Source organism: Acartia tonsa, chromosome 4 (assembly GCF_053477335.1).
Source record: "Acartia tonsa isolate MP-2025a chromosome 4, ASM5347733v1, whole genome shotgun sequence".
Taxonomy (NCBI): Eukaryota; Metazoa; Arthropoda; class Copepoda; order Calanoida; family Acartiidae; genus Acartia; species Acartia tonsa.
Genome location: NC_137263.1, coordinates 10225437 through 10239129, shown reverse-complemented (window position 1 = coordinate 10239129; position 13693 = coordinate 10225437). Strand labels below are relative to the sequence as shown.

General features: G+C 31.9%; 1 protein-coding gene across 2 annotated transcripts in view; it reads right to left on the bottom strand.

Annotated features, from left to right (window-relative positions):
- LOC145316003 (diuretic hormone receptor-like) overlaps window positions 1–8300 on the bottom strand; it is a 115868-nt gene extending 107568 nt beyond the window's left edge. For both annotated transcript variants that reach the window (XM_080156263.1, XM_080156264.1), the window contains exon 1: window positions 7932–8300. In XM_080156263.1, the coding sequence (XP_080012389.1) occupies window positions 7932–8209 (278 nt within the window). In that variant the 5' untranslated portion in view covers window positions 8210–8300. The remainder of the gene's footprint in view (window positions 1–7931) is intronic.
- Between the last annotated feature and the right edge of the window lie 5393 nt (window positions 8301–13693).

The following is a 13693-nucleotide window of genomic DNA, read 5'->3' as shown; positions in this document are numbered from 1 at the left end:
GGAAATTCAAATTCAGCTCATCAGTATTTTAATGTGTTGTCCTAGTAGTTGAACAAAATCACCACTTCTGTGCAATAATATGTTGAACTGACCTATCAAAATTTAACAAAAGTACCCAAAGTTTTAAAGCAAGGAAATGAGACAGTGTGCTTGAATAGCTTTGTGTACCATAATAATTTTTAGTCCAATATCCTCTGCCTCCCTAGCATAATTACATTTTTAAAACCATTCATAGCTAACATTATAAAAATGCTTAATGATTTACTTATAACAAAATATATAACTAAATCTTATAGCAACAAGACAACTACATATTCCATGCCACTATGACTCTAATTGTTTGTTGATACAATACTGGGCTAAAGTTTGAGATGGATGTCGGGATAAAAAGTAGAAGCATATCTCCACGTGCAAAAATGCCAATATTCTGGTGCGAAGCAGATTAATTATTTAGTTCTCATTTAGTAGAACGCTTTTTTATAAGCGAAGCTTGTCTATATTCAGGAATCCATTTATCCGAATTAATAGCTTTGATATAAATTTATGGCTTGTTAAAGTCGTCCTCATGTTTCTAAACTTTATATTAGGATTCTAGTAAAATTGAGGTATAATTTTGGAATGGTAACATCTCTAAAAAGTCCAATTGAACATGTTGAACATTCTATTGCATTGACTTTTAAAATGTGATTCCTAGGACGATTAGGGGACCATCAACAAACAAGCTACATTCAATTTGCAGGCTTACACAAATTATGAATTAGCTGTGCTTCTAAAAAATGCAGTTATGAATCGTATCCCATGATTTTACGTCTGTAGAATGACTTGGGGAAATGTTTTTCAAAGTGTAAGATATATTTTTGACAGGAGCTTCAAATTTATGAAACTAACTGCTCAATGATTAAAATTTTCATTTTTTGTGAAAAACTTTTACTTTTAGTTTTTTCCAAGGCCAATATCTCTTTAAACTGTTGGTGCACAAGAATTGCCTTAAACCGAAGCTGTTCATAGTGCCTATAAAAAACGACAAATGATAGGCCAATACACAGACTAAATTACCAATGGCAGGTCAGTATACATTTTAATTGCCCAATGATACCCATTAACTTTGTAGAAAAACATGACTTTCAACATCCAAAAAAGTAAAGCTCAACAGACTTCTATCATATTTGATTGCAGTTCAAAATATGCACGTAGAATATATAGATATAATGTGCATTTGTGTAATATATTATTATAATATAATTAGTTTGTGGTAAATACATTCTTCATTCCAATTAAGATTATCCTCATCTATATAAATACAGATTACCCCTTCAAAAATCAATAATGGTTATTTATCGCATCGTGTTATTAACAGCTTTCCGCGGATATAAAAAAGTACAATTAAGAGATCAAAACCAGTTTTGTTAGTCCTGAAATGCCGAGGGCACGGGCTAAAAAAACTGGTTTTGATATCATGATTGTACATTTTCATTTTCGTAGAAAACTGGATATAATACGATATAATACATGATTTTTTAATATGGCTTAGAACCGGTTCTAATCCATCGGATATTAATCGGTTTCGAATCCATACTGGAAATGTAATTTAGTTATTTTGTCATACGATAAATATATATTAATGCTTAAAGACAAAGAATTAAGTTAACCTATATTTGTGTTTTTATATCTGCATGTTATTTACTTTGTTATTGTACAAATTAATATCGACAAATGTGTTTTTACATTATTGTAAACACTTTCCTCATTTTTAATTGCGAAGCTTTTCTATAATTAGGGTCGGTCCGTACGTCCGTGACGGATAGCATTTTTCGTTAATTTAGGTACGTTAGAATTGTTCTATCGATTTAGAAAGCGTAGCAACTCTATAATCGTTACCAAAATGTCCTTACGTCCATTTTCAACAAGTTGATTTTTTCACTTTTTTAACAACAAATTTTTATATGAACTAATTATCCGTTTGATTTAGTTTTTGGTATACTGATTCTTGGGACAACAGAGTACAATATTATAAGCGAGCTAACTCTATAATCAAGTTCTAAAATGTAAGTATTTCCATAAACATTATCCTGTATCAAGAAGTTTTTCAACAAATTTACTCACAATTTTGCATTGACTCTTATTCATTTATATTCTGATTATTCAGTTCTGACACTTTACAAGTGTTAATGTCCGTTTGTATTACCGTTTCAGAGCTTTGCTTTTATTGATGTTGTCATCCTTGTTTTTGTACATTGCATGGCTTAGCCCCTAGAGAGAAGTATTGGTAGGAGGGAAGAGTTGATAAGTAACGCCCCCATCTTGTAATCCTTTTATATAAAGTAGTAAGGTTTTAGTCTATTTGTGTAAATACCATGGAACCTAAACAATCGCGTTCTTTTGCTTTATTTCTGAATTAATGTCTTATGGACATACCATTGCATTGCTAAACATACTACATATATAACTCAAGTTACTATTACATTGAATAGAAAAAGTAAAAACAAAAGAGCCTTAAAGCTTATTATCTATAATACAAAGTAGAATGATGTCTGTCCGTCCGTCTGTCTGTCTGTCTGTCGGTCTGTCTGTCCGTCCCTTAAGATCTCGGTAACCACTGAACCGATTGGATTCTACTCTTCAGGGAATATACCTACTGGTCCTGTGGTGGTTTTAGGCTATTTTCTTGGGGGGTGGGACACCCCCAACCCCCCCAAAAAAACAAAAAATTCCCCCAATTTTTGTTTTGCTTAAGATTTCCTTGGTCCTTTTACGAATTTCGCCAAAAAAAATTTTTTTATCACCTCTTGGGTCAAAGCCCCTAGAGGCTAGGGGCGAAGCCGTTAGTTAAACATATAAAGAATTATTTCTTCATGAGAGCTGGGCTTCTAAAACAAGGATATAATTATTAGAAACAACTTGAAGATAGGAAAGAAAATTTGTAGTATTACTTAGTTACTAATGTAGATAACAAATAAAAGGATAAATTTACAGATCTTCTTTATGCAATGCCTTAGTGAAATGGACCCTTATTTAACTTTACAAATCAGCTGGATGTATAAACATGTTACCAGAACTCCAATCCGTAAGACGATGAAAGTCCTTAAAAAAATCAGCATGTGACGTCATAAAAATGAGGGATTATCCATCTCTTTTTTAGGGGTTTTCTTTCCCATTTCTCCTCTCCTCATAGCTCATTTTTATGACGTCAGATATTTTTTGAGCGACTTTCTTCGTCTTCGCAATCCGTCTTTTGAATGAAATTTTTGGGCACTCACTTTCTGTTGGAATATTATGATCAGCTAACGCCTGGCTAAAATTGATTAAAACTTTGGGTACCAGTGTAATTTACAGTTAATTTTCCCACCTTACTTAAATCCGATAGGAAAACCTTAATTGTAGAAAATGTTGACTAAATCAGAGACAATATCCTTAGCAATCAATTATCAGTAACAAGTATGGTAAAAGTACAAATGAGGACATACAAATGTTCTTCAGCTTTTTTTTGTAAGCTGTGAAGGATAAATATAGAAATAACAAGGATATTCATGTCTTTAAATTGCGCAGCCAAACAATACTCTAGATTTAAAAGAACTCTATAATAAAATAGTAGTAATGGCAAACTGTCAGTTGTATTTGTTTTATATGTGTTTATAATTCTAATTTAACTTTAAAATAAAACATTATCATAAATGTATATTTTTAAAAGGCGAATTTGATTAAATTAATCTTTTAGTATATTCTCAGCTTGTTTTTCTCCCGTAAAGTAACAAAATTCGTGCACAGAGCGAATAGTACAGACGTACTTTAATATTGAGATGCTGCGCTACTAGAAATAATATTAATGTGTTTATACAGGGACACAACTCACTAGCTCACCAGTTGGCTTACCTATTAAAAAGGACAGTCCTTAGGTGCTATATCAACATTAGCCTCCAAGGGGCACTTGATGAATAGGGACTTTACAATATACTTTTACAATGCACATTGGGGCAAATCAACCAAAAAGGGGATTTAATTATTTAGTACCCTTAAAATTCATCTCACAAAAATTTCATTTCATACTTTTTTGTAGGTAATTTAACAACAAACAAATTTGCTTTTATGTTTTTTTCTGTCATTTGAAAGGAACATGGAGATAAAGGTCATTTTATGAAGGTAGATAGAAAATTACCAGATTATCCCCTCCCGAAAATAGCCCCCCCTTACCCTTTCTATCTATCCATCGATCTATACATCTATCTATCCATATATCTATCCATCTATCTATCCATCTATCAATCCATCTATCTATCCATCTATCTATCCATCTATCTATCCATCTATCTATCCATCTATCTATCCATCTATCTATCCATCTATCTATCCATCTATCTAACCATCTGTCTATCCATCTATATATCGATCCATCTATCTATTCATCAACTATTCATCTCTTTATCCATTAACTATCAATTTATCCATCCATCAATCTATCCCTCTATCTATCCATCCATCTATCCATCTGATCATCCATTTACTTGTCCATCTATCTATCCATATATCTAATCATCTATCTATTCATCTAAATATCTATCCATCTATCTATCCATCAACTATCTTGAATTTCGTGTTTAAAATGTCTAATTAGAGGTTTTGGTTATCAGAGCAATATGAGAATTTTTTAGTAGCGCAGCTACCCTATCACTAGCTTTTTGGGCCCTTTAAAGTGTAACTATGTCAATTGTAGTCCGATTTTAGTGTTTAAAGTGTCAAATTTGGGGTCATGGAATTCATTTCAGTAGGAGGGGAGGGGATGGTGTAAATGGGGGTGGATGGGGATCCTTATTTTAGCAAGCTACAAGTTTCACTTTATTTTTATGTTTAATAAATCCATTATAAATGTGGGCATGATTAACATAAATTTTTATTAACTAATATCTATATTTATAATGATATTATGATTCTTGTTTACTGTTTATATGTATACTAGCGGCTTCGCCCCTAGCCTCTAGGGGATTTGCCCCAAGAGGTAATTAAACAAGGATGACAACATCCATGAAAGAAGCGAAGCTCTGAAATGGAAGGACAAACGAACATTAACACTTGTGAAGTGTCAGAACTGAATATTAATGCATGTCTATACAAAATTGTAATTAAAACTGATTAAATACATGTTACTGTTTGAGGACATACTGAAGTTTAAATTATAGAGATGCTTCGCTTATAACATTACACCTTATTGAAAAAGGAATCAGTATTCAAAAAATCAGATGAATAGGATATTTTTAACATTCAAAACCATTATTTGTTGTCAAAAAAGTAAAAATCAGCTTGTTATAAATGGATGTACGGACTTTCTGGTAACGATTATAGAGTTGCTGTGCTTTCTAAGTCGTACCCAACTGTTGTAGAAATCAGCATGAAAAGTTTGAGATCGATAGGACAATTCTAGCCTGTTTAAGTTAAGTAAAAGATCTAACTGTACTAGACGTACGGACGGACCGACCCTAATTATAGAAATATAAAAAAAAAATTGGGGTTTTTTATTTTTGAAAAAGAGCTTTAAACAACTACAGGACCAGTAGATATATTCCCTGAAGAGTAGAATTCAATCGATTTAGTGGTTAGCGAGATCTTAACGGATGGGCGGACAGACAAACAGACATCAAGCTACTTTGTATTATATATTAACACCTAGGGATCTAAGGAACAAAACAATAACCGATTAATATGTACATCCCCAATATTGATACATATTTAATAAATACATATTTAATTAATTATATTACAAAATTATTTGTCTGTAGATGAGAATTAGTGGTTGAAAAGTTTTGACACTCATCTTAATGAACCAACCAATAAAAAATCAATTAAATTTCCTGAAGTTCTTATGCTAACGAATATAAAAACGTTATTATAAAACTTTGAAGTTTGGGGACTAGTGTAATTAACAGTCCCCTCCCTTTCTAAATAAAACTGCTGATGTTAAACATGAATACCATGTAACTACATAATTTAAAATCAAAGCATTACCAATAGACAGACAGATAGACTACTTGCTAATTCCAATTTAGAATGATTATAAGAACCTCACGTTATTTGCATATTAACTTTACGTTTCCGCAGTGAGGTAGGGGTCATTGGGCTGTTTATAACACTAGTCCCCAAAGTTTTACAGTTGTGTATTCAAACGTTTTAACTACTAACTTTAATCTACACAAGGGGTAATTTTGTGTATTATCATTGGGGATGTACAACAATTTATTGGCCTTTGTCTTATCCCTTTAGATCCCTGATATTTGTAATAATCTATAGAAACGATTATTCAGTTACATTAAAACATCAAACATAAAAAGGTTTAGATTTAGGTTTAGCCTTCCCCCCCCTTCCTCCCGTCTCCATCATTTAATGCAATAGAACTTGAAAATATTCATTATCAACTTTAATTCAAAGTCTAATCAAATAAATATTTCTTATAACTATGTTTTTGCGTCTTTTATCTATATGTATTACATCTTTCATTTTGACTTTAAAAGCGCATTTAAAAGATTTTCCTAACAAAGTTTTCGTGCACCCAGCCTCAGAAAACGCGCTAAAAACACCTACGGGGGCGCGGGGGGGTAAAAGAAACCAGTACTGGCGATTAAAATATGTCTTTGGGTAATCAAATATCGTTTTTTTAGCCGGCGACACCCGGCGAAAACATGTTTCCTCTTACTGTCTTCTAAAATGTTGATTAAAAAACAAACAAAAATAAACTAAAATCTTGACTTCAACTATAATTATTTAGGACTAATTTCTTCAATTTGTGTTTTTTTCTTTTATACTGTCAAAATATATGTAATGCATGACTCATCAGAAGTTATTTTGTCTAATTACGTTAATTCTAAGAGATTTTATAATACTTTTAAAATTGTTGGTGAAACACAAAAAGTATGCCTTTTTCTGTAAGAAAATTTTTGCATTTCTTGACTTCCATGCATTAGAATATTTACTTAAAAAGCGTATTTTTACGATTCCTTTGAAATCTGATGTACATTGGGTATGCTAATACTCATAGAATGTTTGAAACTTGATTTGGGGGTGGTGAATTGTTGCCCCTTGTTGCCCCTATGTGCAATGGGTAAACAAAAAAAATCGGGAGGATATTTGTTCCAGAGACGATTTCTCTTGGAATGTTTGAGGTACCCTCCCCAAAAATAGTTATAAACCTTCCAAGGAACTGCACTGTAAAGGAGAACTTTTATATAAGGATAGAATCGGAGAATCAGCTATACTTGAGTCGCACCAACAATGTTTGGTATTAGCCCTGGGTAGGTTTCAGTATGTTTAGAGAACAGTTTATATAGAAGTTTTTTTTCCTAGAAGATCTTATCTCTTCCTGATTTTAATGATAAATAAGTCGGCAACCACTCCCATATTTAGGAATAACCCCTCGAGTCTGGAGTCAAAGCAAAATTAATTAAGTATTATTAATATGTAAATAGATGAGTGTCCTTATAATACTAACATGTGATAGATTCTCATCAACCCAATATAAATACATAATATATACAAATATAAAAATCATTTACTTTTTATATTAGTTGCAGCCAATGTACCGTATCAATATAAACCAATCAAAATAATCTAGAATTTTTGAAAGCGAGACTTTTATATAATTGGGGTCGGACCGTCTGTAACGGTCAGCTATTTTGTTAGTCTATAAATTTTAGAATTTTCCTATTAAACTTTGCATGATGATTCCTAAAAGAGTTAGGTATAATTTAAAAAGCCCCTTGATGCTATTGGTTAAGGTGTTTCTAAACTTATAGTGCATCTGTTAAACTGAAATTGGAAAACTAAGTATTTTTAAAGATAAATTTAAAAGTGGGGATGTACCTGTGATTACAAATGGAGCATTAAACCACCCTCCACCCCCCTACCAGTCCACAAGCAGATTACAAGGATCAAATAAGAGATTAATTTACCTGTCCCACTTTGGCGGACAAAACTTGGTGTCATTAATCTCCTCATACCATTTATTCTCTTCAGATTCACAAGATTTGCAGTTGAGAAAATCTGTCCAAACATATTGATTAGCGGAGCTGTCATTGAGCAGCACGCTGTACATGTTGAAGCAGGTGTCGTTGCTGGACAGCTCCAGGTCATAACTATCATAGGAGTTGTCACCTCCTCCATCACTTGCATAAATACTGTTATCACTGGCATGTGCTTCATAATCTAGATCACTGTACATGTTAGACATTGTTTATTTTTAGTTTTAACAATTTCACGATGAATTCTTTGTTCAATTTACTGAATTTCTTTCTCTTTTGACATTTTCACTTTGGGACAGATTCCTGAAATTTTGTTTAAAAATAAGGTATTTATCAAAGCATTTTAATTTTTTTAAATTTGTCCCAATGTACTACTAATTTTTGTTGAAAAGGGTAATCAATTAACTTTATTTCTTCATAAAAAATATTTGACCTATCGTTTATATAAATCTATGGGTACGTGTGTGTGTACCTCTACCCTCCCAACTGAAATCCCCCATTTTTTTACTTTTCTATTTTCAAAATAAAATAAAAATTCGAGCGTCAACTTAGCCCCTCACCTCAAGTGTTCCCAAGTGGCTTCTAGGGGCGTAGGTTTCAATTAAGAAGTTAAAATGAGACTTTAAATAAAAGCGAAGCGTTTCTTTCTACATTTGGTTTGCCTTAACATTTGTATAATTTTTGAAACATGTTTATTAAAAGCTTTTCATACTTAATTTCGGCATAATAAAATCTATCCGAGGTATATTGATGTTTCATATGTCCTTAGACAATAATTAAATAATTATGTCTGAAATTATATTAAAAAAGCAAAACTGAGACCCTAATTACCTTGAAAATGTTTTGTTTACAAAATTTGAACTTGACGAATTGAGTATGTATTGTATGATAGGGATCGACAACCGCACTTTAAACAGGAGACAAGTTGCGAATTGTTAGAAAAAAGAACAGTAAAATTTCTTTAACAGATATTAAATTTAATAGAAAATTTAGCAAATTTATGTCAATAGACGTGCGGCTGTTTTAGCGACAAAGGTTTATAATTAATTAAAGTTTGATGCGGCTGCCGCACCCTGATGTTAAGTATGAACCCGTGTCAGTCTACTATTTAAGGAATTCTGATCTTTCAAAACTTTAGTTAAGTATCCGTCAGGGAAATGTTTTCATTCTCTAAAACAATTCCTTTATAATGTTTTCTTTGTTTAAATATTTAAAAAGATAATAATTTTTGGGACAAATACTGTAATTTCTTTTAGACTAGCCTAGATGTTAGGGTTTCCTAAGTCTCTCATAGATAAAACACTAAGAAAAACCTTTGATAGCCTTAGAAATTGAAGATGATTTTGACCTTTGTCTTTCACTGTTGCATATATGATTGCATGTCATTTGTTTGTAGGTAGGAAGATTGCTTGTAATTTATATTACACACCACATATAACAGCAGTAGGTATTATTTCTAGTTAGACTTATGCATAAAAAGCATGAATGTTTTGATAAATAAATATATGATCAATGCTGCATAATCATATAGCAAGCAAGTGATATGGTGCTGTATATCGTGTGTTACAAGACGTTAAATAATTTATTCAGCCAGTGAACCATCCCTCCCCCCCCCCCTCTCCACCTTTTATTGAAATTACATGGCGGCAGTCCTTAGATGGAGCCTTTAATCCTAGACTTGCAGGGCTTTTCGGGACCTTAGTAAACCTAACCATATATAGAAGAAAACATTTTAAACACGCTAAGTGTATTCTATAATGCTTAGCTACCCTCAATTCGTATGTCTGTCTGTATGGATGTAAGTAACAATTGTTTTATATTGAAAATATGAAAATAAATGATTTGGGTGGTCCACAAAACAACAAAGGGATTTTGGTAAAGGGTTTGCTTGATTTTGAGAGAAAACTATCAACATTTATCATACAAATGAGACGTTTCTTTTTCATCTTATGTTTGCAATGAAGGTAATTCTTATTTTTAGGTAATCATATATCTATAATATCAAGGACGTCCAAGCTTTTTTTTTTTTGGGGGGGGGGGGACTTTAAAATTTACAACAATTTTAGGGGGACCTACGGTATCTCCAAATTCATTTGGGAGGGGGGAGGGATAATCACTCCTTTACCCCCTATCTTGGACGTCTCTGATGATCGCTAAAACAAACTATGTGATAATAGTGCCTAATAAAAATTACGTCATATAATACAAATGACTAGGCCAGTAAACTTTTTGCCATTAGTCAATTACAATATATACTGGCCTATCAGTGGTCACTTGTATTTTATGACGTGATCTTTATTAATCACTATAAGCTCCTCAAACTATGGGCATAGCACTAAAATGGTAGATAACAATTGTTTTAAAATTCATCTTAATTTTCAAACAGATGGTTTTAAAAGTTTTAATGCTTAAGAATTGATTTAATGTCTTTGATTAATTTCTTTTGATGGGCTGGAAAATGTCGGTGTATACCCTACTATTTACATATTTTTCTTTATCTTTAGTATTTTCTTTATACAAAGATCACAGCATCAAGAAGTAGCGAAGTTAAAATTACAACCAAGTACACATAGAGACAAAGTGAGTTGTTGCATGTAGCCGTAAAAATTACATTTATCCTATTAAATTTTAATTTCTCGAATTAAAAGTTGTTTTTAAAAGCTTCTTAGTATTGGAAATTTTAGCAAAAACAGCAACCGAGATGATAATGTTTCTCCTTTGACGCAAGTGACGGAAAAACTGGAATTGTATAGCAACTCTTATACTAAAAAGTAAGAAAACTGACCATTTTACATGGGTATGTGTATTTGCCCACTAATGATTTGAGTGTAAAGAATAGTGAAACTCTGTACAATCCCTCCTATAAATTATTAGACCACACATACCCCCCCCCCCATTCCTTAAATTTTCAATTTTTAAGATGAAAAATAATTTATTTTACAATAAAAATCAAGAATCCTAAAGGATTTGAAAAAAAGGCAATAAATTAAAGTACACCACCAATAACCATATACAAAATTACCCCTTGTGTAGATTTAAATTATTGGTTTGAGAAGTATATTCGTGGTCCACTAACAGTTGGAGGGAAATTGCAGGCAACTCTACTCCGCTTTATCTGAAACAAACACTTTCATTAATCTCATTCAGGCAAAATATTTTTATAATGTTTTCATTAAGTAAAATCAATAAACATTAAACATGTTAAGCAAATGCTATTGCAATCGAACTAAAAATTTTCTTTTAGAATTAGATTCTTATTATATATTAAGAAGAGAAGGGGCAATATTTAGTAAATTATACTAGTACCCAAAGTTTTTAAACACGTTCTAGTATTTTGTGGCTTAATACTTTATTATTAAATCATTTTATGTTGTTTCCAACTAGCAGTGTTCAAACTTTTCAATCAATAATTTTAATTTACAGAAGGGCTAATTTTGTTTACCATCTTTTGGGGTGTTTATCAATTTATTCCTTATATCCCTACTTTGACATTTTTCTATTTGTCCACTCTATTATCTATAATACAAAGTAGCTTCATGTCTGTCCGTCCGTCCCTTTAGATCTCGGTAACCACTGAACCAATTGGATTCTACTCTTCAGGGAATATTCCTACTGGTCCTGTGGTGGTGTTAGGCTATTTTCTTGGGAGATGGGACACCCACAACCCCCCCAAAAACAAAAATATCCTCCCATTTTTTAGGCAGTTAATTTCAAATGTAGTGTTTGCAACACCAGAGGTACTTAATTCTTTTTTTTTCATTAAATCTTGGGGCAAGAGGAAAGGAGCGAAGCCGCTAGTTTTATATATAAAAAGCTTCGCTATACTTTTGGAATCTTAAGCGTGCGGAAAGGAGGTACTAACACCCACCCTATAATTGAAATTGAGAAGGCCTCCTTTCTTTTTTTCTCAACCCGTTAAAGTATACACTCCTTTCCCCTGACAAAAAAAAACTAAGCACGCCACTGCTTGGGTGTTTAATGTTCTTTTTCTTAGCTTAATCAATTTGTTGTTGCATGAAAACAAAGTGAAAAGTGTAATTCTATAATGGGTTCATTTAGTGGCTCAATACAACAAACGATGGTGTAGCAAAGCTGTTCTATAAGTAATCTCTTTCTGTCTGTACGTATAGCTACACTTAAATAAATTAAAATAATGAGTATCATTATTAATGAATTGTGCGTGTTAGTTTCCAAACTATATAAAACTTCCTTGTGAGTAGGTTTTATTCCTATGCAATAGATTTTTTTCAAACTCATTTTTTTATTGAAAACCATAATTATTTCATTTATCTTCTTTAATAAATCATAAAATTGTTATTTATTATTTTTAAAAGTGAAATAATGATGATTTAATCATTGATAAGTATTGTACAATGAACATATGATTAATGTAAAAACTAAGCACCGAAACAATGAGCTATTTGTTTCCAAACAATATTCCCCCAACCAAAAGTATAAATTGATATTATATTATATAATATAGAACATACAGTTAATGTGCCCAATTCTCAATAATTGTAACAAACACCTTATTTCTATTCAAGACATGGTGGGGGATATAATATAGTATACAATAATTAACATATATGCATAATGTTAATGTAGGATGGTTACAAAAATTATTAGTTTTTACTTTTTTCTCTCTGGCATAAATTAATTTTCAAACATAACCTATTCTCCTAAAAGGTAATACAAAAGGTGTTTCTTTTGCCACTGGTTTAAAATAGGATCTTTTTGTTAAAATTAAACAGAAAATTCACTTGTTACCCAATATCTTTTATTTTCGCAGGCCGGCTTAGCATATTCCATGCCTGCCTCTTTTCAGCAATCAAGCCCTAATATTAAACACCATTTAAAAGTAAAAGCTTGCTATGTGTCCTTTTGTAGTCCACCACGTGATAATGTATATATATGAAGTAATACATGAATACACCAATTCCCTTTTTTTCTAGTGAGTGAGTGAATGCATAATTTGTTCAAGTGCTCATGTAGAACTTCCAGTTAGATCCTTCCATCCTTCCATAGTGACCAATTTGAATTGAGTATGCATGTGCAGAGCGCATTTTAAGCTATTATTTTTTATGGATCATATCTTAAGAAAAGAAAATCACTAGAAATTAAAACAGCTTTGAATTACAGTTTCTTAACAATACAATGAGATTGTGATTACAATAAAGCAATTATACAAATGCTACAGCGACAAAACCATACGAACTTAAGGTATATTTACACTAACCTAACCTAAAATTATGTTTTTTTTGTCATTGTCGAGCAAAGTAACATAACCCAGGAATAAGGTATAGCCAACAAGTAAAATAAATATAAAATAATACTTAGGGTGAAGCAAATAAAAAGTTCATCGTTACTAAGAATCGTTTCCCCCCAAAAAACACGAAAAAATCAGCTGAAATATTTTTCAAATAAATTATGTTTTGGGTTACAACTGAGATTAACCACTCTATTAAACTATACTCCTGTGAAAGCCCCCACTCCTGTAGCTGTCCATTTTATTTATCAGCTTTATCTTTCTTCCTATCAGTGACATAGAATCACTATAAGCATTACCTTCCATACAATGCTAAGATTGAGCGATTAATTAATATACTTTCATATATGTTTTCTCTATAATTAGCTATGAAGTATGCTTGCTTAGAAGCGTAGGAAAGTGTCATGTGTGACGTCATTAAAATACG